The sequence below is a fragment of the Epinephelus moara genome, chromosome 9 (assembly GCF_006386435.1).
Source record: "Epinephelus moara isolate mb chromosome 9, YSFRI_EMoa_1.0, whole genome shotgun sequence".
Lineage (NCBI taxonomy): Eukaryota > Metazoa > Chordata > Actinopteri > Perciformes > Serranidae > Epinephelus > Epinephelus moara.
Genome location: NC_065514.1, coordinates 25,072,862 through 25,092,941, shown reverse-complemented (window position 1 = coordinate 25,092,941; position 20,080 = coordinate 25,072,862). Strand labels below are relative to the sequence as shown.

General features: G+C 38.3%; 4 protein-coding genes across 6 annotated transcripts in view; 1 reads left to right on the top strand and 3 right to left on the bottom strand.

Annotated features, from left to right (window-relative positions):
• The first annotated feature begins 3,300 nt into the window (after positions 1 to 3,300).
• On the top strand, positions 3,301 to 6,071 carry grp (gastrin-releasing peptide). The gene is made up of 3 exons (XM_050053776.1): positions 3,301 to 3,749; positions 4,333 to 4,559; positions 4,653 to 6,071. The coding sequence occupies exons 1-3, from the start codon at positions 3,596 to 3,598 to the stop codon at positions 4,704 to 4,706; spliced, it is 435 nt and encodes a 144-aa protein (XP_049909733.1). The 5' UTR covers positions 3,301 to 3,595; the 3' UTR covers positions 4,707 to 6,071.
• On the bottom strand, positions 4,476 to 9,402 carry rx3 (retinal homeobox gene 3). 3 transcript variants are annotated; one of them, XR_007570505.1, is made up of 5 exons: positions 8,828 to 9,402; positions 8,258 to 8,493; positions 6,794 to 7,411; positions 6,001 to 6,076; positions 4,476 to 4,614 (listed from the first exon to the last, which is right to left on the bottom strand). XR_007570505.1 is itself a non-coding variant. In XM_050053775.1 (3 exons), exons 1-3 carry the CDS (start codon positions 9,084 to 9,086, stop codon positions 6,962 to 6,964), a joined length of 945 nt encoding a protein of 314 aa, XP_049909732.1. In that variant the 5' UTR covers positions 9,087 to 9,402; the 3' UTR covers positions 6,103 to 6,961. The 3 variants fall into 3 exon arrangements, 1 of the variants encoding a protein (XP_049909732.1); XR_007570506.1 differs by lacking the exon at positions 4,476 to 4,614 and adding an exon at positions 4,660 to 4,702; XM_050053775.1 differs by lacking the exons at positions 4,476 to 4,614; positions 6,001 to 6,076 and having other exon boundaries at positions 6,103 to 7,411.
• A 3,091-nt stretch (positions 9,403 to 12,493) lies between these two features.
• Positions 12,494 to 18,780, bottom strand: cplx4a (complexin 4a). The gene is made up of 3 exons (XM_050053930.1): positions 18,427 to 18,780; positions 16,196 to 16,283; positions 12,494 to 13,620 (listed from the first exon to the last, which is right to left on the bottom strand). Exons 1-3 carry the CDS (start codon positions 18,588 to 18,590, stop codon positions 13,393 to 13,395), a joined length of 480 nt encoding a protein of 159 aa, XP_049909887.1. The 5' UTR covers positions 18,591 to 18,780; the 3' UTR covers positions 12,494 to 13,392.
• A 367-nt stretch (positions 18,781 to 19,147) lies between these two features.
• nedd4l (NEDD4 like E3 ubiquitin protein ligase) overlaps positions 19,148 to 20,080 on the bottom strand; it is a 49,516-nt gene continuing 48,583 nt past the window's right edge. Inside the window, exon 22 of the mRNA XM_050053784.1 lies at positions 19,148 to 19,180. Coding sequence (XP_049909741.1) covers positions 19,148 to 19,180 — 33 coding nt within the window. The remainder of the gene's footprint in view (positions 19,181 to 20,080) is intronic.

The following is a 20,080-nucleotide window of genomic DNA, read 5'->3' as shown; positions in this document are numbered from 1 at the left end:
GTGTTGGAGCCATGATTCATGTCAATCCACTTGGTGCAACAGCTCTCCAAGGTGTGATCACTCCTTTTTAACTGCAGACTAACGAGCAGATCTAATCTGATGCAGGTGTTAGTTTTGGGAAAGAAAATTTACAGGGTGATTCCATAATTTTTTCCTCAGAATTGAGTGATTCCATAATTTTTTCCCTCTGCTTGGTCTAAGAAAGTAACTGTTACTGACTACTGTTTCTTAAAGCCAGAAAGTTGCCATTTGAAATGACTTTAGTTTTGTGTCATGTCTGTGATCTGCTTTTTTTCTACAAAATTAAACAACTGAATGAACATCCTCCAAGACTGGTGATTCCATAATTTTTGCCAGGGGTTGTAAAACATAAAATAAGTCTATTGTTATTTTCATAAATTATTTTTTAAAAAATTAGCCTAAAACAGTTTTGTCTCTGTGGTACGTTTAGTATTCTTGGAATTTGGTGATTTCTCAAGAAGATATTTTCTTGGTGCAGGATCATACGCAGGATCTTGTTGTCTTACCTAAAAATAAACCAACAAATATTTCAGGTGGCACTACCTGATACTGCCCTTTGACCATAGGTGACTCATCCTGTTTTGTTAAGGTCACCCTTGGAAGAAGACACGATATGTTATGAGCCAGAGATACTCTATAATATCTAATATTGGATGTGTGTGGGGCTTTTGACCTGACAATACCCAGAGGAAACCTCCAACCTTTTCAACACAAAATGTTATGTACCTGTGTGGACTCCTTATCTGTCCTCATCTATTCTCTTCCTCCAGCAATCTGTCTGTCAATACTGTCATGAAAAGGATCAGTCAAGTATGAGAATTTCATACAGGCACATGCCCAGGCGCCTCACTGCGTTTGACGACTGCTTAATTCACACTGTTGACCTTTCCAGGGGGATAAATACACTGTAATAAACTGTACCGATAAATGATGTGGACTACGCATATGCTGCATTGTCAAATTCTTGTAATTGAGCACACGACAGATGTAGTCTGCAGCAAAAATGTTCCTTCGCAATCACTGTTGATGTTATTATACTTCTGTCATTTCTTCCGCTCTGAAATGAAAACAGTGTTCAGAAAACTGCATGAGTGCAAGTAAGCGTGTGAAGCAGCACAGTAAATGTCACAGCGCTTCACAGTGAAAGATAAACTCTGCAGATACAATAGGAATAAAAACATAAACTGGTCTTACATACAGGTACGACTCAGACTCATTGGCTTCTTTCTGGCAGGTTTGCCTCACCATTTTAAAAGCCTGGTAGTAGCAATTGTATCTTTACTGCTTGGTAAATGCCCTGTTTGGAACACAAGATTTCTGTTCAAAATATGAACCTATTAAACATCAGGGTTGTTTTCTTAGACTTGACACATATCCTCTAGGACACAGAAGACATTATACAACTGTGTGGTACTAACCATGACATGTAAATGTCATTATCACATGAGAAAAATGCTGTATAAAGCCTTTTGTGGCACTTGTGGGAGCTGTGTGATGTTTCTTTAACTGCCTTCAGCGATGTCACCTGAGTCAGCGTCAGTTGGAGCTGAAGACAAAAAAAATAAAATCTTGGGGTCTGGGGTTAGAAAAAAGTTAGAGATTACCAGACTTTGCTCCTCATCTGAGGCTTGAGGCTAGCACCTTGAGACTATCTTAGCCACTACTAGCATAACACACCCAAATCTGTGGTTGAGTGCATTGTGGGTAATGTAGGCACCAGGTTTTGACAAGGAATAAGAATGGTTAGAAGAAAAAAAAGTGACAGTATCTCTAGTTCTGTTGATTTTATTTGAGATTTTTTTTAAAAATCTGTCACTGGTGAGGACAACACTAAATCAATGGCGTATTCTTTTAAAGGAGCAGTGTGTAGGGTTTAGTGTCATCTGGCGGTGAGAATTGCAGGTTCAACCAACTGAAACTTCTTACGTGCTAACTGAACTCCCAGTTAGAATTCCTTCAGTGTTCTTTGTTTAAGAGATTTTTACTGGGAGCTGAATTATCCACAGAAGTCTCCTCTTCAAAACAATTGAACCTGGTGATTTCAACAGATAAAAACACTGAATAAAGCAGTTTCATGGTACAAATTCGTTTATCTGATGCTGTCTGGCTTGTTGCAGATGGGCTGCTAGCCTAGCATCTGTTATTGTGTGCTCACCTTTTTTCTCTGATAACTTAACGTCCAGGAAGTTTTAACTGGGAGTGGTCTCTTCCTTTCCAAAACAAATGGACCTGGGGTCTCATTATAAAATAATGCAAAGGATCCATACTAAAAATGTACGCATGGAGAAAAGAGCCAAAAACGGCATGCACCAAAAAATATTCAACAGTTTCTGCAATCAGGCTTCCACCTCACCATCTGTGCGACCAATTTCGTCCTTTCAAAATTTTCATAAGCATGGGTCACAATTTCTCCCACCAAGACTGTTTTTATATGTCACAACTTTTCCATTCCAAGCCTCTTTTGGGCCTCATTTTGTGCGTACTCATTGTATATAAATTAGACCGCTGGTGATTTAAACAGGTACTAAAAAAAGCAGTTTCATGTTAAAAATCGGCACTGTTTGGCTTGTCACAGAGGGGCTGCTAACTATAGTGACCAACACAAAAATGCAAAAACCAAATGGCCCTATCTAGAACCAGTGTTTGGTTTGTCTGTTCAGGGCTACTGTAGAAACATGGCATATTCCATCGAGGAGGACTGGCTCCCATGTTTATATAAAAAGCTCATTTAAAGGTAACAAAAACACAATTATTTTTATTTTCAGGTGATATATGCTAAAGAAATATAGGCTCCATTTCTGCCAGTTTATCCCTTTAAATCCTATTGGACCTTTAAGTACATTTTAGGTACGTATACTTTCTGTTTCATGCTACTTTATAAAGGCCATCTCTACTCCACTATTAATATGGAATAAAATATTGAACAATTTAGTCCAGATTTATCCTACAGCTGTACTACTCACTAGAAACTTTAGCTATACATCAAGATTTAGCATTCAAAACATATGATCACTTCATGAAATCTAATATATTGCTGTTGATTAAATAAAAATGCTAAAATATTAGATATTAGAATACTTTATATAGGCTACATTTTGATGTTTTACTTTGCTGTTACTACTTTTTCTTACAGTTAAATACTTCCTATTTTTTCCCAACCTAATGAAACCATAGACTGTATGAAACGGAAGCAATTACTCAGAAGTCGCGTCCATCACCGTGCAGTGACGTAGACACCTCCCGCTATCACCCTGTAATCTCTGGACAAACAACACGAGTAATAATAATTACAGGCTCCGGATGATATGTTGCGTCGCGGCTTTCTCATCATCACTGGTACTTTTAAAAACACCCGCTGACGTGCAGCTTGTATCAGGAGGGGCATTTAACTTTGATCATTAGTCACTTGTATCAAACATACCGGGACTATAACAGGTCCGCAGCTGGAGCGCCTTTCACTCGGCTGCGATATCGGTTCGCACAGTATCGACTATGCTGGAGATTTTCTAAAGTTAAATCAAGACGAGTGAGGATTCAAATAGCGCTGTTTAGATCTGACATTTTCTCTGATAATATGGGCGGAGTGTGCGTGTGCTTTTCATGGACTTGCAGACTGGTGTGGCCACTTTTTATTATGCTGGCTACAGTGCCGTGTATGATGTACTGCTCAGATGTTTCTGCAGCAGCTGTGGGAAAAATGTATCCACGCGGCAACCACTGGGCAGTAGGTAAGAGAAACTTCATATTTTTAAAGAAGTTAAATGATTTTATAATTTTTAAGTACTATTGTATTTGCTAGATTTATTTGGTAAATGTGCAACATAGTTTGGCCAAGAGAAGAAGAAGAGTAATTATATATCTCATAAGATCAGAAAATATTAAAGCATATTTGGGACTTCGTGATATCCTGCATGCTTAGATGGTCTTTTGAACAAATAATAGCGCACTAACATAAATGTTTATTAATTAATTAGCCATTATAATGCAGTAATTTGCCTGCTTCACCTGTGAATCAACTTAAAAATGTACTTGTTATCTGTTCATGTAATAAAGCAGACTTTTTTCTTCACAGTCCAGTAAATTGAATTAAGTTAACTGAACATACCTCTTAGATATGAAAGCTATTTTATGGGTAACATACACTGAATACATTGCATTTGATTCAGGCTTGCAGTGTTGTGAACGTGAGTCTTTTTATGTAAAGTTTAATGACAGATTATCATGATGGAGTTGGTTAAATCAAATATAGTCAGACCACAAACAGGTTTATTCCACAACAGTTAATGCATCCCATTACATCCCATTCCCCAGGTCATTTAATGGGAAAGAAGAGCATCGAGAGCCAGCCTGAACTGCAGGAGACAAACCACGACAGTGACTACCTCACGTCTTCAGAAACAGCTGGGGTCACTGAGCGTTTGATTGAGGCTCTAATGCAACAAAAGAGCCAGAAACAGACGGTGCCACAAACTGCAGACAGGCTGCTTCGGCTGTACGGCAGATGGAGAGAGGAGGACAGAGACAAATATCTCAGAGAGGTCAGTTTGTGGATCATCAGTGTCCATCAGTGATTCTTCAAATGTTACCTCTTTTCTGGGGAAAAAAATAAGATGGTTATTTCTCCCTTACAGATGTCAGACCTGCTTCTTCTGGCTTTGAAACTGCAAGACAATGACTCCACCTGAATGAATGCAAGATGAATTAAAATACAAAGTCATCAGTACCTACTAAACATTAGCTCTGTAACTACATATTCAGACTGTATATATTTTTTTCTGGTAAGAGTATGCTGGAAACACATGAGAAGTGTATTTTATCAATGATTTCTAATACGCACATCAAGCAGTAATCTGATTACATGCTGACATGATGAGTTTATCTTACATGAGCTGAGAATGCTGAATAAAAGTAACATTATGATAACTGCACTGTGGATTTCTAATCATGCTTTGCACACCTCAAATGGCCTTTTTGTCTTTACCAAACATTCACTGTCTGTGTTTGACAATGTATAATGCTCATGAAGCTCACTCCCTCTGTACAGTAACAGGTTTGTACCACTAGATGGCGCACAACATCCATGTTGAGAGCACCTGTAGTTACATTTGTAGTAACTTACCAATAAGGTGAAGCATTAAGAGTTAACATGATCATAATTACAGATGACAAAAGCAGTTTATGGTCCATTCAGTCAGCTGTGATACTGTCTTTTTTGTCCTCATTAGAACAAGCACAAACACACCCCAGTGTGTCTTTAGGACAGTTAGGATAGATGATGACGGGGACTATTATTAGCCCTCAGGGGCTGCAGACAATAGGAAATGCTAATTGAAACAATTTAGTTACACACATCCTTTTTTTAAGCCAAAGGAAAGTTTTTTCTTCTGTCCTCTTCGCTCATTTGTCGCGGATGATTGGCGAACAATAGAGGTATGAGCCACTTTCACCCCGTCATTATGAGTCTAATCCCAGGAGCGAATGGGATAAAGTTTACAGGAGTTAATGAGGAGGAAATAAGTGGGAGGAAGTCTGGGAGATTAAGCTGCTTCTTTATCACACCCTCCATTCTTGTGTTTACATGAAATGATTAAATGGTAAAGTGGTGTGAAACTTGATACCATAAAGAGGTTAAATGGATTTATTTGATCCAAAGTTGCATTTACAGTATGATGTGGGGCCCTTAGGGTATTTTAGACAGCATTTGCAAATTAACTCCAGTATGAAATGATATAATGAAATAGCTCCCCTTCAATACTTTGCATTTAGTGTCATGTTTTATTGCTTATTGTTCCCAACCTTATAAACACAGTGGAGTCCACCACCAAGGGGAGCTGTATCCAATTTTTCCCAACTAGAGTGTACTGAGCTTCCCTGTACTTCCACTCTGCAGCATGATTAATGACGCTTTCAATATTCTGACATAAATGTGATATTGGCAGATCAACTGCGGGTCATGGATGCTATTCTGTTACATATTACCTTTGCGTCGCTGTCACTCCTGATGAACACTCTCATTGTTTCCACTCAGTCAGACATTTCTGACAAATCTCCAAGTCTAAAATGTCACAAATCATTTGGGAAAACATGATTAGCCACGATTTTGTTTATGAATTTTTACATATAAAGTTTATTGCGTAGACAAAATATTCACATTCGTTAAATCTTTCATGATGCAGATCAAAAAGCAGCAAAGGAAGGATGAAAACGAGGAGTAGCCCCATGTACAAAAGTAGAATAAATACTGATGGATACTAATGAACTTGTTATATTGGCAGCATAACACCGGATAAGAATGAGGTGGGACTGAATGATTGTAAAACTTTACAGTAAACATGGACTGCAGGGAAGATAAAGTAGAAGAGAAAAAAAACAGATGTGCGGTGTTCATTAGTTTTGGATTTTACAGGAAGGTCACAGTTAGTTTCATAGATTTTCAGTTAGTTGCTTGATGACACTTAACTTTAAGTCCCCCTGTTTAGCATTTATAAACAGTGCAAACATTTAATAAATAGTTTATAACATTATAGCTTAGTGATAAGTGGCTACAAAGATATTTAAAGTGTTTATTAATGTACAGTATTTGTCAGCAATTCTCAAATGAAGATGTATTTTATGTTAATAGAACCATGTTTTCTGTGTTGTCTTATGGGTGCCCATAGGAGGATAAATACATTAATAAACACTTATATCTGCTTATACTTAATTATAGTTTACCATGATCCATTTATTAAACATTTACTGCGTATGAATGCTAAATAGGGAGAAGTGTTACCCTTTTACGTGAAGAGGATGTCTCTAATCCTGGATGTCAACTGTAGATTTCACTCTTTAAAACTTCCAAAGTAACAGTCCTGTCAGCATGAGGATTACGTCACCTCCTCGAAAGATGCAGCACGATGCATTCTGGGTTTCAGTGTCCATTTTTAACCTCTACTCAGCATCACCACGTCTTCCCAATAGACTGAATATGTTCCTTGGCCTTCATCCTCAGTGAGGCAATACTGGAGTTCCTTGGATCAGCTGAGCAGTGGTACGCCGGGGGCGGGGGGCACATGGAGACCATGTGGGGCAGGTGAGGACTGTGTCCCAGGGCAGGGGAGTTGAGGAAGGAGGCCGGCAAGGAAGAGGGCATGGAAGGGGGAGGAGAGGGGGTGTAAGTGCCCGGGAGGCCTTGTGAGCCCGTGATGAAGCCCGGGAGGGACTGCAGGGAGGTGGAGGTGGTGATCGGGGTGGAGAGCCAGGGGTCCAGCTGCAGGCTGGTGCTCAGGGAGCTGGTGGGAGAGCGGCTGAAGGAGAGCAAGGAGGAGGAGGAGGTGTCCTGGAGCTTGATGGAGCTCACCTCCAGCTTCTCTTGGCGACGCCACTTGGCCCGCCGGTTTTGAAACCACACCTGGAAAGATAGAAGAGGATTTAAATTTTAAATTAAAAGAAACTAGGTACAGTGTTACTCATCCCTGCAGAGGCAACTGAGCTGATACACACAAAACAAATAGAAGAAGAGAAAAACACTTCCAAGGCTGAAATTGCCTGAAAATCTAGCCATTTTGTAAAATATACTATTATGTGAAAGTATTCAAATATTTAGAAATGTGGAGGATGACAATATGAGGTATGTAAGTGGTGATTTCAGATATTAAACACTGCACTTTGCATTAAATTGTAATGCTATAATCAATGATTAGTGGTAGTTACAAAAATAACATTTTAAGATATTGATTGAACTTCCAGTTTTTTAGTTTCTTTCAATATTATATCTGTGATAATAGCTATGACTGAAGCTCAACATTTTGTGATCTATGTGTTAAAATTTAGCCAAAATAAATGAAAATGCTTTTGCATTTCATTTGCAAGAACTAAAACTGTCATCTTCTTTGTCATATATTTATGATTCCATAGCAAGTTAAATATCCCTACAGTTTCAGTTAATGTGAGCAAATTAAACCAATGTGTTACAAATTGTTTTTCAAAATGTCCAATTAATCTCTTAAATTTGACGTAATAACCGGAGATTTACCCCAAATAAGCCTTTAATTTAAATCATTTTGGAAAGATCCTTTATTTTTTCTTGTGTTATTAAAGATGTTACATTTGTTTTTAGGGTTTGTGTTGGGAGATTATGCATATATGGACACAAATTTGCCCTCATTACTGCCTGCAGGCCTTCAGGACCAATATATGCGTTCACAATAAGGTAAAAAAAAAAAAGGCGATGCCAGTGTTGCTTTTGGGGACGTACCTGGACTCGGACCTCCGGCAAGTTGACCTTCAGCGCCAGCTCCTCCCTGCTGTACACGTCCGGGTAATGGGACTTCTCGAAAGCTCTCTCCAGTTCGTGAAGCTGGAAGGTGGTAAATGTTGTCCGGTTCCGACGGTGTTTCTTTTTGGGGTTTTCATCATCGGACAGTTTGCCGTCTCTGTCGGGTGAGTCCGGGCACACCGAGGCGTCAGCGGCGCCGCTGGCACAACACACACCTGCAGGAGGGGGAGAGTGGGAAGACAAAGTGTTGGGTTTTTGAGTTTTGAGCCAAAGTTAAATATGCCACCTTAAATCTTATTCTGCTAGTTTCATGTAAAACAATTTTTTTGTGCGTTTTTATGTGCTGATTTGTACTTTTTTGAGGATTTTTGCGCACCATTTACGCACTATCAAAAAATGGCACCTGATTTTCTTGAGAAATAAGTTTAGGTTTTATGTTATCTTAAGTTTAAAAAACTTGATAAACTTAAAGACAATATGAGATGTTTAAGTATATTTTTGCGCATAAATTGTCTGACTTCATGCTGAATTTTGGAGAAATCCACTTACTGTCAAAACTTTCTGAGGAGTGACTTTTCTTCAGCGGGGTCACAATTACATTCCGCTCCGCATCTTTGACCAGGAGCTTCTCTGTCATACTGTAGCAGGCCGACTTGTGGAAGATGTTGTCCTCTTTAAATCCCAGTATCGCCTCTATGCTGTGGACTGTGGACGGGTTGTCCCCCGGGCTCTGGACGGAGCGTGCGGAAGGAGACAGGCGCTCATCCATCATCATCATTACTTGGGAAGTTGATCCAAGGAGCCACATTGGTCGGTGAAGTCCAAAAGAAGGTAAAATTACTTCTATAAAAAAAAAAAAAAAAATCTGCTGCTCTGTGTTTTTGGTAAAGTTGTAAATTTCAAACCAGAGTGGAAAAGTTGCGCACAAGACCCACACCAGTACGCCGGTCTCGCTCTGTGGATACGGAGCATCTTCAGATGGGGCTTTTAAAGTAGTGCCTGCTGTAAGACCCCCTGCTCGTGCGGCACCCCCGCTGCACGTCAGAGAGGGGACGTCCTGTTGGATTTGGCCCTGGATTTAGGGGTAACTGTGCGCCCATGCAGGCACCAGCGCGCTCACACCCTCCCTGTAACTCCTCCCCATCTCAAGTGCATCAGTCAGTGCTGGCTCTAAACCTACTTACATAAATCTTAAAACCATCTTTCCACTCCTCCAGATGTCATGTTCATGTCAGTCTGTGAAAAAAGAGGAAGATTAGGCCCACAGATTAAGGTACAACAAAATCATAATTACAAGATTTCTGGTCAGGACACGGATTGCAAGATGACAGCTTAATATTTAATCAAAGCGTCAAGATATTGTTGCCAAACCAAACAGACATTTCGTTTAGTTGAAGAATTCTTTGTTTTATTGACCTAAAGGAAAAGTGATGCATCTTCTGACACATAAAATACTTTTATAGGCTCATTAAAAATTAATTAATCAGTGATTCCTAAATCAGACTTAACTATGACAAGTTTTTTTAACTAATGCCTTATAGGTGTTGAGTCAAAGAGGGTTACAAAGCCCAAACAATAATAAGTTTTGGGCTATGACCACTTAACGGCAAACAAAGATTGACAGTAGTGTGGTAATCCTGCTTAAGGGGATTACATTATTTTACTCAAAAGAGTTAAAACCCCTAAAACTATTTAGCTTTTCCTAATTACAGAAGGTGACCTTATCCTTTGTTTGCCAGAGGGGGGGCGGGTCAGAGGGAGAGAGATGCTGTTCTAACTAACTGGAAAAAGTTGTGACTCAAGCACATACAGAAGTTTATTTGTACAGCATACAGCAAACATTTTTAAAGATGCTCTCTTGTTTGCATGTGAGGAGCTCTGACAATTTGCAAAGCCTGATGCAAGGTTCTTCAGCTGTACGGTGTCTGAAAAGTTTCCTTGAGTTTGAATTGATTCATTTATGTATTATTACAATGTGGAATAAAAGCTGAATATTCAGTTTCCGTCTCATGAGCTCAATGCTCAGCTACCGATTAGCCTTGAAAGTGACAGTCAAATACAGGCTGAATGAAGGTTCTGTATCAGTATAATAACCTCCACTGTTCACAATACCTTTATTAATGAAGAAGCGATGGAGACAGAAAACGTCTTGCAGGTTTTTCAAATTTATTTGAAAGTATGTACAGTAAAATGGTCTCAGCTCAAACTTGATTTTAAAGTCATTGTCCTTCAGTCTCAACAACTTTTCAAAATCTGAAATATAAAAGTGAGGATGACCAAGGAGCTGAGCTTTGACCTGAACCTGCAGAGGGAAAAACATAGCTTCAATCGAGCCAGTATAAATGAAAACCTAACTTTATGGCCCTGACAAGTTTCTGTTCTCTATCATCATTATGAGCAATTGCAGCTTTAAAGGAAAAGTTCAACATTTTAAGAAATATGCTTATTCAGTTCCCCGCTATGAGTTGGAAGAGAAGATTGATGCCACACTTGTATCCGTCTGATAAAAATAAAGCTACAGCCAGCAGCTGGTAATTTTGGCTTAGAATACAGACGGGATACTGAGGGAATCAGCCAGTCTAGCTCTGTCCTGAGATTTATTAAAAATTCCACCTATCAGCCAGAACAATCAGCAAAATAAATGTTGGCATTGTACATTTCTGCAAACCACAGATATTTGAATGTTATTAGGTGGTGGATGTTCTGAAACTTTACGTTTCTCTACATTTGAACCACACTGCGGTTAATGTGTGGTGACGTGTAGGCAGAAAAACCACTTGGTTATGGTTGGGAAAAAATCCTGTGTTGGCTTAAAATACCTGCTCTTCATGGCACAATCACGCCTGGAAATGCTGCTGTCTCATGAAAAACCAACCAGTTTTTTTTTTTGGTCTGTAACAGGGGTCTGCAGCTCAGCACCCATGTCAACCATCCTTTCCTCCTAACAAGGACAAGGCCTGCTGCCATACATGTAACCAGAGGTAAGTCACTTTAGAAAGGTTGATATGATACGTATAAATGTAAGTTTTTCATGGTTTGTAGAAATGTACAATGCCAACATTTTCTTCTGGCGACTAGGCTGCACCAGCACCTCTCATGCTCATTAATTAACACATCACATCTTGTTGTTTTGATGCACATAAAAAACAAGAGTAAAAACATTGATTTGTCAGTTTTACAGGCTGTAATGTGCCAGACTGGAAGCAGTAATTCTGTTTTTGTAAAACAAAAGGATACAAAAAGATGTAACACGTTAATTAGTGAGCTTTAGAGGTGCTGCACATTTTGTTACCTTCTGAAGGAGGCAGACTAGCTGTTTCCCTATGTTTTCAGTCATGTTAAGCTAACAGTCTCCTGGCTGTAGCATAGACTTTATATATAAATAAAAATGAATGTAGCCACCATGATGTCACTGTTTTGAACCCCCAAGTTTGGCATTTTGGCTGTTGCCATCTTGGATTTGTAGAGCTGGAAGTGACCATAGTTAGGGCAGAGTGAGGGGTGAGTCTGACCAATTACCTGTGGTGCCAACTTGCAGACAGCCTGTCACTCAAAGTGGCCATGTCCTTAATTATGTGTAACTTTAAGACTTACTAACATTTAAATGGGTAAATTATATGAAAATTCAAAAAGAATAATGAGATGTCTGGTATTGCAGCAGTCCAGTTTGTCCTGAGCTATTCTGAGTTTGAGAGGGAGAGAGAGAGAGAGAGAGAGAGAGAGAGAGAGAGAGAGAGAGAGAGAGAGAGAGAGAGAGAGAGAGAGAGAGAGAGAGAGGGGGCAGGCGGGTGCACAGGCTGACAACCTTGGCTCTGCTGATCCTATTAGATGGTAATCTCCAGACTTTACAAATCCACAGCCATTTAAACTTGGGTTCATGTGAAACTAAATGTTGAGGATTCCTTCCTCCCCCCTGTTCTGCCTAATCACTCCTAACAAGTGTTTGGATAATGCCCAATTAAATTAAGACCTTTTTCTTTATTCACTGCATTAGCTCTGATTTGGGTAGATGAGATTAATTTAAGTTTCTTAATCTTCAATGTTAAATGGTTGTACAACAGAATTTCTGTGGGACTGACCAGAAAGCCTCATACCTCAAAATACATTGTGACAATTTGAAGATTTGTGTCTGTGGAAAAAGCTGCACATGACTGTCGATATGTAGGAAGTTTTCCAGCAGCCAGCCTCACAACACAAACTGACATATTTCACGTATTCAATATACATTTTTATTTGAACAATACATTTACAAGTTTCCTTATGTGTATTTCATCTGTATTTATGTACATTGTTTTCATTTTTATGGAATAAATCATTCAGTATTTTAAACTTGTGATTTGTGCAAATCTGCAAATGTCTCTGCAAAATGTTTCCAGCTCAACAACCGTTATTACAATTCAAATGAGTATGTGGAGAAAATCAAAGTAAATCAACATGTCTGCTCTGTAATAACACTGCAAAAATCTAAATGTCATAATGTCAAACACCACATACAAAAAAAAATCTAGAATAACCAACAAACCAAAAGGAAAGTTGAAACACTCATACAGGATTGAATATTTAACTTAAATAAGTTGTTTTATAAGCTTGTCTTGGTATATTTGTTATTTATTTGACTGAAAATAACAAGTTTAGAGACATAACTGTCTCAATTTACAACAAACAGAGAAAAAAGCGAACGTTATATCACAAATAATCATATTATTAAAATGTATTGTGGCCTGTGAATGACGTGAAAAGGGCTACTTGGCTGGGAAAATCACTTTTCTACATAGTTTATCAAAGATAACGGTCATCGGGGAGAGATGGGGCACTCTGGTTGTAAATTAAAGTATTTTAAGTTTATTGCAATGATATGTTGTAAATTACTACCCATTCAGTAAAAAGCTAACAGGGAATGTTTTACAGTATGTTGTTCAGTAGATGCAGACTGGTAGTAGTAGTGCTTATGATAAAAGTGAATACTTTGTAGGCGGTTGAAACTGAATCTCAGACTTATTAACACAGCTCAGTCTGCAGATTCTCAGAAAGTGTTGAAATTTTCTTGTGTTCTCCTCTTCCTCTTCTTCTTCTTCCTCTTCATCACTCAAACACAGACGACCCCCTCAGGCCGCTCACATGACGGAGCACTTCTCCTCCGCTTTGGTCTTCAGCTCGGTGACAGTGGCCGAGGCCTTCTCCTTCAGCTGGTCCATGTCCATGTTCTGCAAGTTTTGAAACTGGCCCATGATGGAGTCCTTGCCCTCCTCCTCCGTGGCATCCTCGTCCACCATCTTGAGCAGCTCCTCGGGCACGTCCACGTCGTCCCCGGCCATCTCAAGCATGTTATCGTCCTGCTCGCTCTGTAAACAACAACATCAGGAGGAAAACACGGTCAGAACCCAGAAACACAGACATATTACATTCAGCTTGATTACTGATGTTAAGGACAAGGAAGTCTCTGTTTTGTTACCCAGGAAGTACCACAATGCTCCTCATTTAGTGTGCCATTGTATACAATCTCTGTATCATCCAAAAATATTAGCATATATAGGTAATTAAGTAGGTAATTAAATTGAGACTTTCTTAGATTTACAGCATTTACACTTTTTTTTTAAATAGTTTTCCCCTCTGATATATAGATTAGTTAAAATAATGATCCACAATTTGACCATATAAACTTTCCAAGTACAAAACATGAGGGAGGGTGTGTTTCTTTCCTTAATTATAACAAAGACTGCATATTCATGAAACTGAATTATTATTTGCAGAAGTCAACAATGTAAAGACTGACTTAAAGGTTTTTTACTGGATTAACATGCTGTCTGCCTGCCTGATTTCCAAAGCATACAGTGTGTCTTCGACCTTTCACACTCAGATATGACAAACACTGCATGTATCAACCACATTTTATCAGAGGACAAACTGCTAATTAAACCTCATTTTGATTTAATTTTAATTTTACTATTATAAGATATAAAAACGTTAAAATATACAACACTGGTCTGCGTTTGAATTCTAATTATAGAGAAGCAATCAGGCAAACTAGGAAACAAAAATAGATGAACCCTAGGATCTGTCTTAATCCACATTCAAGCAGCTGCACTTGAGGATATTCTGCTGTCTGTGTTTTCTACATTCTTATGAAGCAGACTCGAGTCTCCTTCGACTTTACTTCACTTCCTGTGCCTTTTGCATCATAGAAATGCTAAAATTAAATCCTTTGACCTAATCACTTAATATCTGGAATAGTCATGCAATAGGCAGCGTACTGGGACTACTTTAAACTTCAATCTGTGGGATTATCTCAGACCTGCCTTAGGCTTTCCACTCCGAATCCCAGCGATAGTCTAAAGATATCTTCTATAGCGTTGCACGAGACCCTAATTCCATTAGATTAACAGCAACATCTTCCTGTTTCTACTCATACTGTACTCTTGTACTGTTAGAAAACATATATAAATACATATATATATTTTTTCTTTTTTTTTTCTTTTTCACTCAATAGCATGTACGTGTGTACTCAACCTCCTACCTGATGAAAGAAAAGAATCAGCAGATCAGGATCCCTTTAGGTGCCTTATTGTTGTTGGAAATCAATTTAAAATGCATATTTCAGTTCTCATAAAGACAATGTCATTTGTTCTTTTTCAAGCTGGCATGAAATGTAAACATCATTGAGGGAAACTAATTAGATTTATATGTATGGCCTCCTGCCATTGTCCCCCTCATATATGTGTGGTTTCAATTTAAAAGACAAACACTGAAAAGAAATGCACCCATTGTTTAAACCAGGAAACTGAACAATAGAGTGTCTGTTGCGTTAGACTATAGCAGACGCCTCCAGCAGCCAAGGTCATCACTGCATTCAGATGAATAAAAATTGTGCTATTAGGAAGGCTGTATTAGAAAGAGATTTTTGCCCTTTTGCCATCAAAACAAACTTAATTATAAGCAGGGTTTCACCTCTAGATTGGTATATAGGATTAGAGGACACTCTACCAGTAATTATCTTTAAAAGGCGTAAATAAAATCCCAACATACCTTATTTGCGCCTTCCATCACAGCTTATTTGTCTTTAACAGTCCTTTAAAACAAGTTGCTGTGTTCACATCCACTAAGGTAGATGTCGTTCTTTCTTAAAGCCAATTCACGCTGCTCGCCGCTCCCTAATGAGCCTGGGACACCTGCTCAGCGGCATTTAGCTTTAGGCGCAATATGGGACACGTAGGCTAACGTCTTCTAGGACGCTGGTCTTTCTCACTAATCTACTGGCATGACTTCCACCTCCTGTTGTCCAAGCTACAGCTGCCAAGTGCTGCTGTTAGATAAAGATCACCTCAACCATGAGGTAGCTATTTGTTGCTCTACCTGCGCAGGAGGGATGACGAGCTCAGTCGTCAAAGACTGATTTTTCTGCCAGACTCTGGAGGATAAAGTCATGTAATAATTAAAAGACTGAGAGAAGGAGATATAATCAGATAAAAACTGATACAGAAACTGCATCATTACGTGTTGAGTTGAGGCAACTGGTAACACTTTACTTTACATCCCCTAAACATTTAATAAATAGATTATAACACACAATAATGTTGTTGTAAGCAGATTTAAGTGTTTATTTGTTTCCAACTATGACTCATCCTGTGGGTGTCTGTTAGTGGAGGCTGCTGTAAAAACAGATAATGAATGACAATGCAGCAAAACATAGTTTTAATGATAGAAAATTTGTCATCATAGAATTTAAAATTGATAGTAAATACTATCTCCTATAGTAGATACTAGTGTTATCAACCATTTATATTATATATTTATGTAGTGCTTGAAAATAGTTAACACAGGGTCAACCATTATGCCTTTGTGTTCCTATTAAGGTTAATTTATTACTGCATAGTGTACATTAAATATGTTAGTTACAGTAAAGGAATGAACCCTCTTTACCTTTGGCAGCCTGTATTTTTCTCTGAGGCACACCCTGAGTGTTGCCCTCTCTGCCTTCTTGTGTAAGAAATCTGCATCTCTCTCCATCCTGAAATAGAAATAAATGAATATTATTAGCACAGGAACCTTTATTCATGGCCGCAAGAATATCAGATGTTGGTGAGTAAGAATATTGTACATTTTAATATCCTCTCAGGGAACCACAAAGAGGCAAACCTGCTAGAAAACACCTCCTATGTTAATGACCTTGTGTTGTCATCAGTGTGTCAGTGGTGCAAGTGCAACATAATAGATCTTAAAGCATTTTGATTTTAATGGAAATTATTTTGCTTCAGATGGCACAGTCTGTTGTGTTTGTGTACATACATTAGCCCAATCAGATAAACAACAGAGAGACATTTTCAGGTGTATTGAATGTTGTATGGAAGTCTCTTGTTACATGAAAAAAATATTTTCATCTAATAAGAGACTATTTTTTTCTTTTTTAAAATCTGTTTGGCAGCAGGTTTATCCTAAATTTTGGAAGATATTTAGTATTACTTTAATGTGAAGTCTATAATGCATCCTCCTAAATTAATTTCCCTTACAAATGTTGTAACCCTACTTTGGACTGATAGAATAGAAGATAGACCAAAGCTGCACTCTGTTACTCATTAAATTTAAAAAAAAATGTTGTAATATAACAACATATTAGGCCACGTTATCAAAGACCATTTATTTGAGTGTTTTTCTGAGACTGTGCATATTCTTGTTTGAGGCGAGACTCACGTACTTTCCCCTCAGCCAATTAAAGATGGGATTATTAGGCCAGACTGAGTCGAGCAGATTTGAAATCAAGCCAAGACGCCGCAACTTGAACTGTTGTGACGACAACAACAACACAGTGGACTGAAATTTCTGATGAACTACATTTGTGGGGTGACCTGATAGCTCACCTGGTGGAACATGCACCACATGTACTAAAGTATGGCCTGGGTTTGATTCTGACCATTGCGCTCTTTTCTGCATGTGTCCACCCCTTTATTGTCTTTCCCCCAGTACCACTATTTAATATAGGCAAAAAAAGCCCCACAAAAAAATCTTTGAAAAAAGTTCAAATACTTGTACTGCCCAGACAGATTATAGAGATATTTGTGCAACTGTGGATCTGAATATATCACTAGAAATTTACAGTTATGGAGAATGTTGCCATTTTATGTCTACTTTTGAAACAAATCAAATAATTTCTCAAACATGAGAGTGGAGAGGCAGGATTAATCTTGTTATGTAATACAGGATCTGCTTGATGCTGCAAAAATCTACTATGTAGCACAAAATTTGTAAAGTTCAAAATGTAAAAAGAATATTTTTTATATATTATTGATTGAGTTTCTTCAAAATGGAAATCATGATGGAATAATCAGATTGTTGTTGTGTGTACATTTTATTACGTGAATGTTTTAGTGAAAGGAAGTGGACCACAATGCACTGGTGGACAAAACCAAGCTTCCTGCTGCTCATTTTACTAGAGAATTTTAAAAGTCTAGCAAATTAATTTCAGAGGATATTGCATGCAAAATGAAATAAGAGTGATAATAAAATGCTTTTAAAACACAGCTGCGCCTATATTGTATAAAACTGCCTGTCATTTGAAGTGGACTCTGTTGCAACAGCTACCTCAAATTGAGGTTCAAATAAAACAGATAAATAAATATAATTTTGCAGGATCACAGAATCTCCTTAATCACTAGATTGTTAATGTTTCAGTGTAAATATTCCAACATTTACTGCCCTAAAGTCTGTGTTTTTCAGCTGAGAATAAAACTACCATTTTACAATGGCTTACTTAGTTGTTTTCAACACTAAAAAGTCCCTCAAAATGTTCCTCATGACTGTTCTGGATGCAGAAACAGATGACAGATTATGGGAGATTATTGATCCATGCACGACAATTCGCCTCAGTGGGATATTATGAAGAAAAGATCCACCATGGTGGTACCTCTGCTGTGACCTTCAGCAACAGATGTAACTCTTAAAAACACAGCCTGCTTATTTCAGGATCATGAAAATAATAAATAAATGTTTACATGTAGTTTGGGTTAGTATGGTGGTGCAAAAGAAGGGAACAGTAAACAATGGGGGGAAGTAGAAAAGAGCTTGTCAAGGTCAGATTGTACATTCTGCAGCCACAGTGTTTGCGATGGGCTGATGGCATCAATTCAAAATGGAGTAGTGTCCATGTTACTACTTACTTCTCCTCCACCAACTGTTTTTGGTATTCTTCATACTCCTCGCGTGTCATCCCTGCTGCTTTGGCTGGATCTGAGGGGGTGGCCTCCTCTTCTTTGTCACCTCCACCACCAAGACCCATTCCTGACAGGGGGTTCCCAATCATGCTCTTGATCAAGAAAGCCATCTTGAGTTGTGTGACTGTTCACTCTGCGAGGGTGAGACTACTTTTTTCTTTTACTGGGTGAAAGTGATGATGCTCCCCTTATGGCGCCCTCCGCTTCGGCTTCCTATAACTGTCAAATCCAGTGGTAGCTCTCTAGCTAACCTGCTGCTTGTCTATGCAGCCAAGGACACACTGACGACAAGCAACAGACACAAACACACACACTTACACACACACACACACACACAACGGCCATAATCTGGATTTAATCCTCCCTGCTCCACTATGCTAAGAGGCAGATGGCCTGTTTTCTCTCTATTTTTAAATCATGCAGACCTTTGTGGACGTTTCTCTTTATTAATGTTGACACTTTATGCGTTCTTTGCAAGAACTAGGTGCCATGCTCATCATAAAAATGGTTTTGGAGATGGGTGTCCTTGGTTTGGGACCACACATATGCTGCTTCCACCCACTAGTGCTTAATCATATTAGTAAAGTACTGACTGGCCCGTGTGCAGTTTATACTGCTGAGACCAAGCAGAGGAGAGAGAGGGAGGGGAGCGGGATTACAGTCTTGTTTATCCCCCACTGGGGCCGTCGTTCATGCCGTGCTATTGTTCAGTGGGAGGATGATTGACAGGAAGATGAGAGATGGGAAGAGACAGCTCTCGTTTCATTTCACCCTATCACTCTATTGCTATCTGCAGACTATGGTGAGGGGACATGGAGATTACTTAATTGCTAACATTAGCTAACAGTGCCAGCATTAATGACAGGACGTAATTTCCACAACACTCATGGCATCATACATTTTTTTTATGACACACTATACCATGACTTTTTTCTGATGTTTTATGCCATACTATACTATGCCTTTTTTTCTGATTTTTTATGACATACTACACTATGCCTTTTTTTTAATTTTTTAATGACATGCTGTACTATGACTTTTTAAAAAAGTATTTATGATATACTATTACATGACTTTTTGAATGATTTTTTATGACATACTGTACTATGACATTTTTTCCTGATTTTTAATGACATACTATACCATTTTAAATGATTTTTTATGACACTCTATATTATGATTTTTTTATGACATTGCCATGACTTTATTTTTTTAAAAATTTAATGACAAACTATACTATGACTTTTTCCTAATTTTTTATGACATACTATACTATGACTTTTTCCTAATTTTTTATGACACACTGTACTAGGACTTTTTTTCTGAATTATTTTTATGACACACTATACTATGACTTTTTTCTGGTATTTTATGACATTCTGTACTATAAATTTTTTCTCTGAATTTTTTTTTTTATGACAACCTATACTGTGATCTTTTCCTGTTGTTTTGAGACCTGCTGTACTATGGCTTTTCATTTGTTTTTACGATATACTGTACTATGACTTTTTTCAGATTTTTTTAAATGAAAAACTGTACTATGACTTTTTTTCATGATTTTGGACGACATACTATACTTTGACTATTTTTTATGATTTTA

Bases quoted from the DNA above. Each gene is read 5' to 3' on its own strand.
- rx3 (XM_050053775.1), bottom strand. From the start codon at position 9,086: ATGTGGCTCCTTGGATCAACTTCCCAAGTAATGATGATGATGGATGAG. The intron at 8,494-8,827 runs GTAAGTGGATTT...CCCCTCCTGCAG, and splicing joins CTCCTCAGAAAGTTTTGACA to GTGTGTGTTGTGCCAGCGGC. The intron at 7,412-8,257 runs GTACGTCCCCAA...CTATCTTTCCAG, and splicing joins TGCCGGAGGTCCGAGTCCAG to GTGTGGTTTCAAAACCGGCG.
- cplx4a (XM_050053930.1), bottom strand. From the start codon at position 18,590: ATGGCTTTCTTGATCAAGAGCATGATTGGGAACCCCCTGTCAGGAATG. The intron at 16,284-18,426 runs GTAAGTAGTAAC...TTTCTATTTCAG, and splicing joins AAACAGTTGGTGGAGGAGAA to GATGGAGAGAGATGCAGATT. The intron at 13,621-16,195 runs GTAAAGAGGGTT...TGTTGTTTACAG, and splicing joins AAAAATACAGGCTGCCAAAG to AGCGAGCAGGACGATAACAT.
- grp (XM_050053776.1), top strand. From the start codon at position 3,596: ATGGGCGGAGTGTGCGTGTGCTTTTCATGGACTTGCAGACTGGTGTGG. The intron at 3,750-4,332 runs GTAAGAGAAACT...CCCATTCCCCAG, and splicing joins CGGCAACCACTGGGCAGTAG to GTCATTTAATGGGAAAGAAG. The intron at 4,560-4,652 runs GTCAGTTTGTGG...TCTCCCTTACAG, and splicing joins GAGACAAATATCTCAGAGAG to ATGTCAGACCTGCTTCTTCT.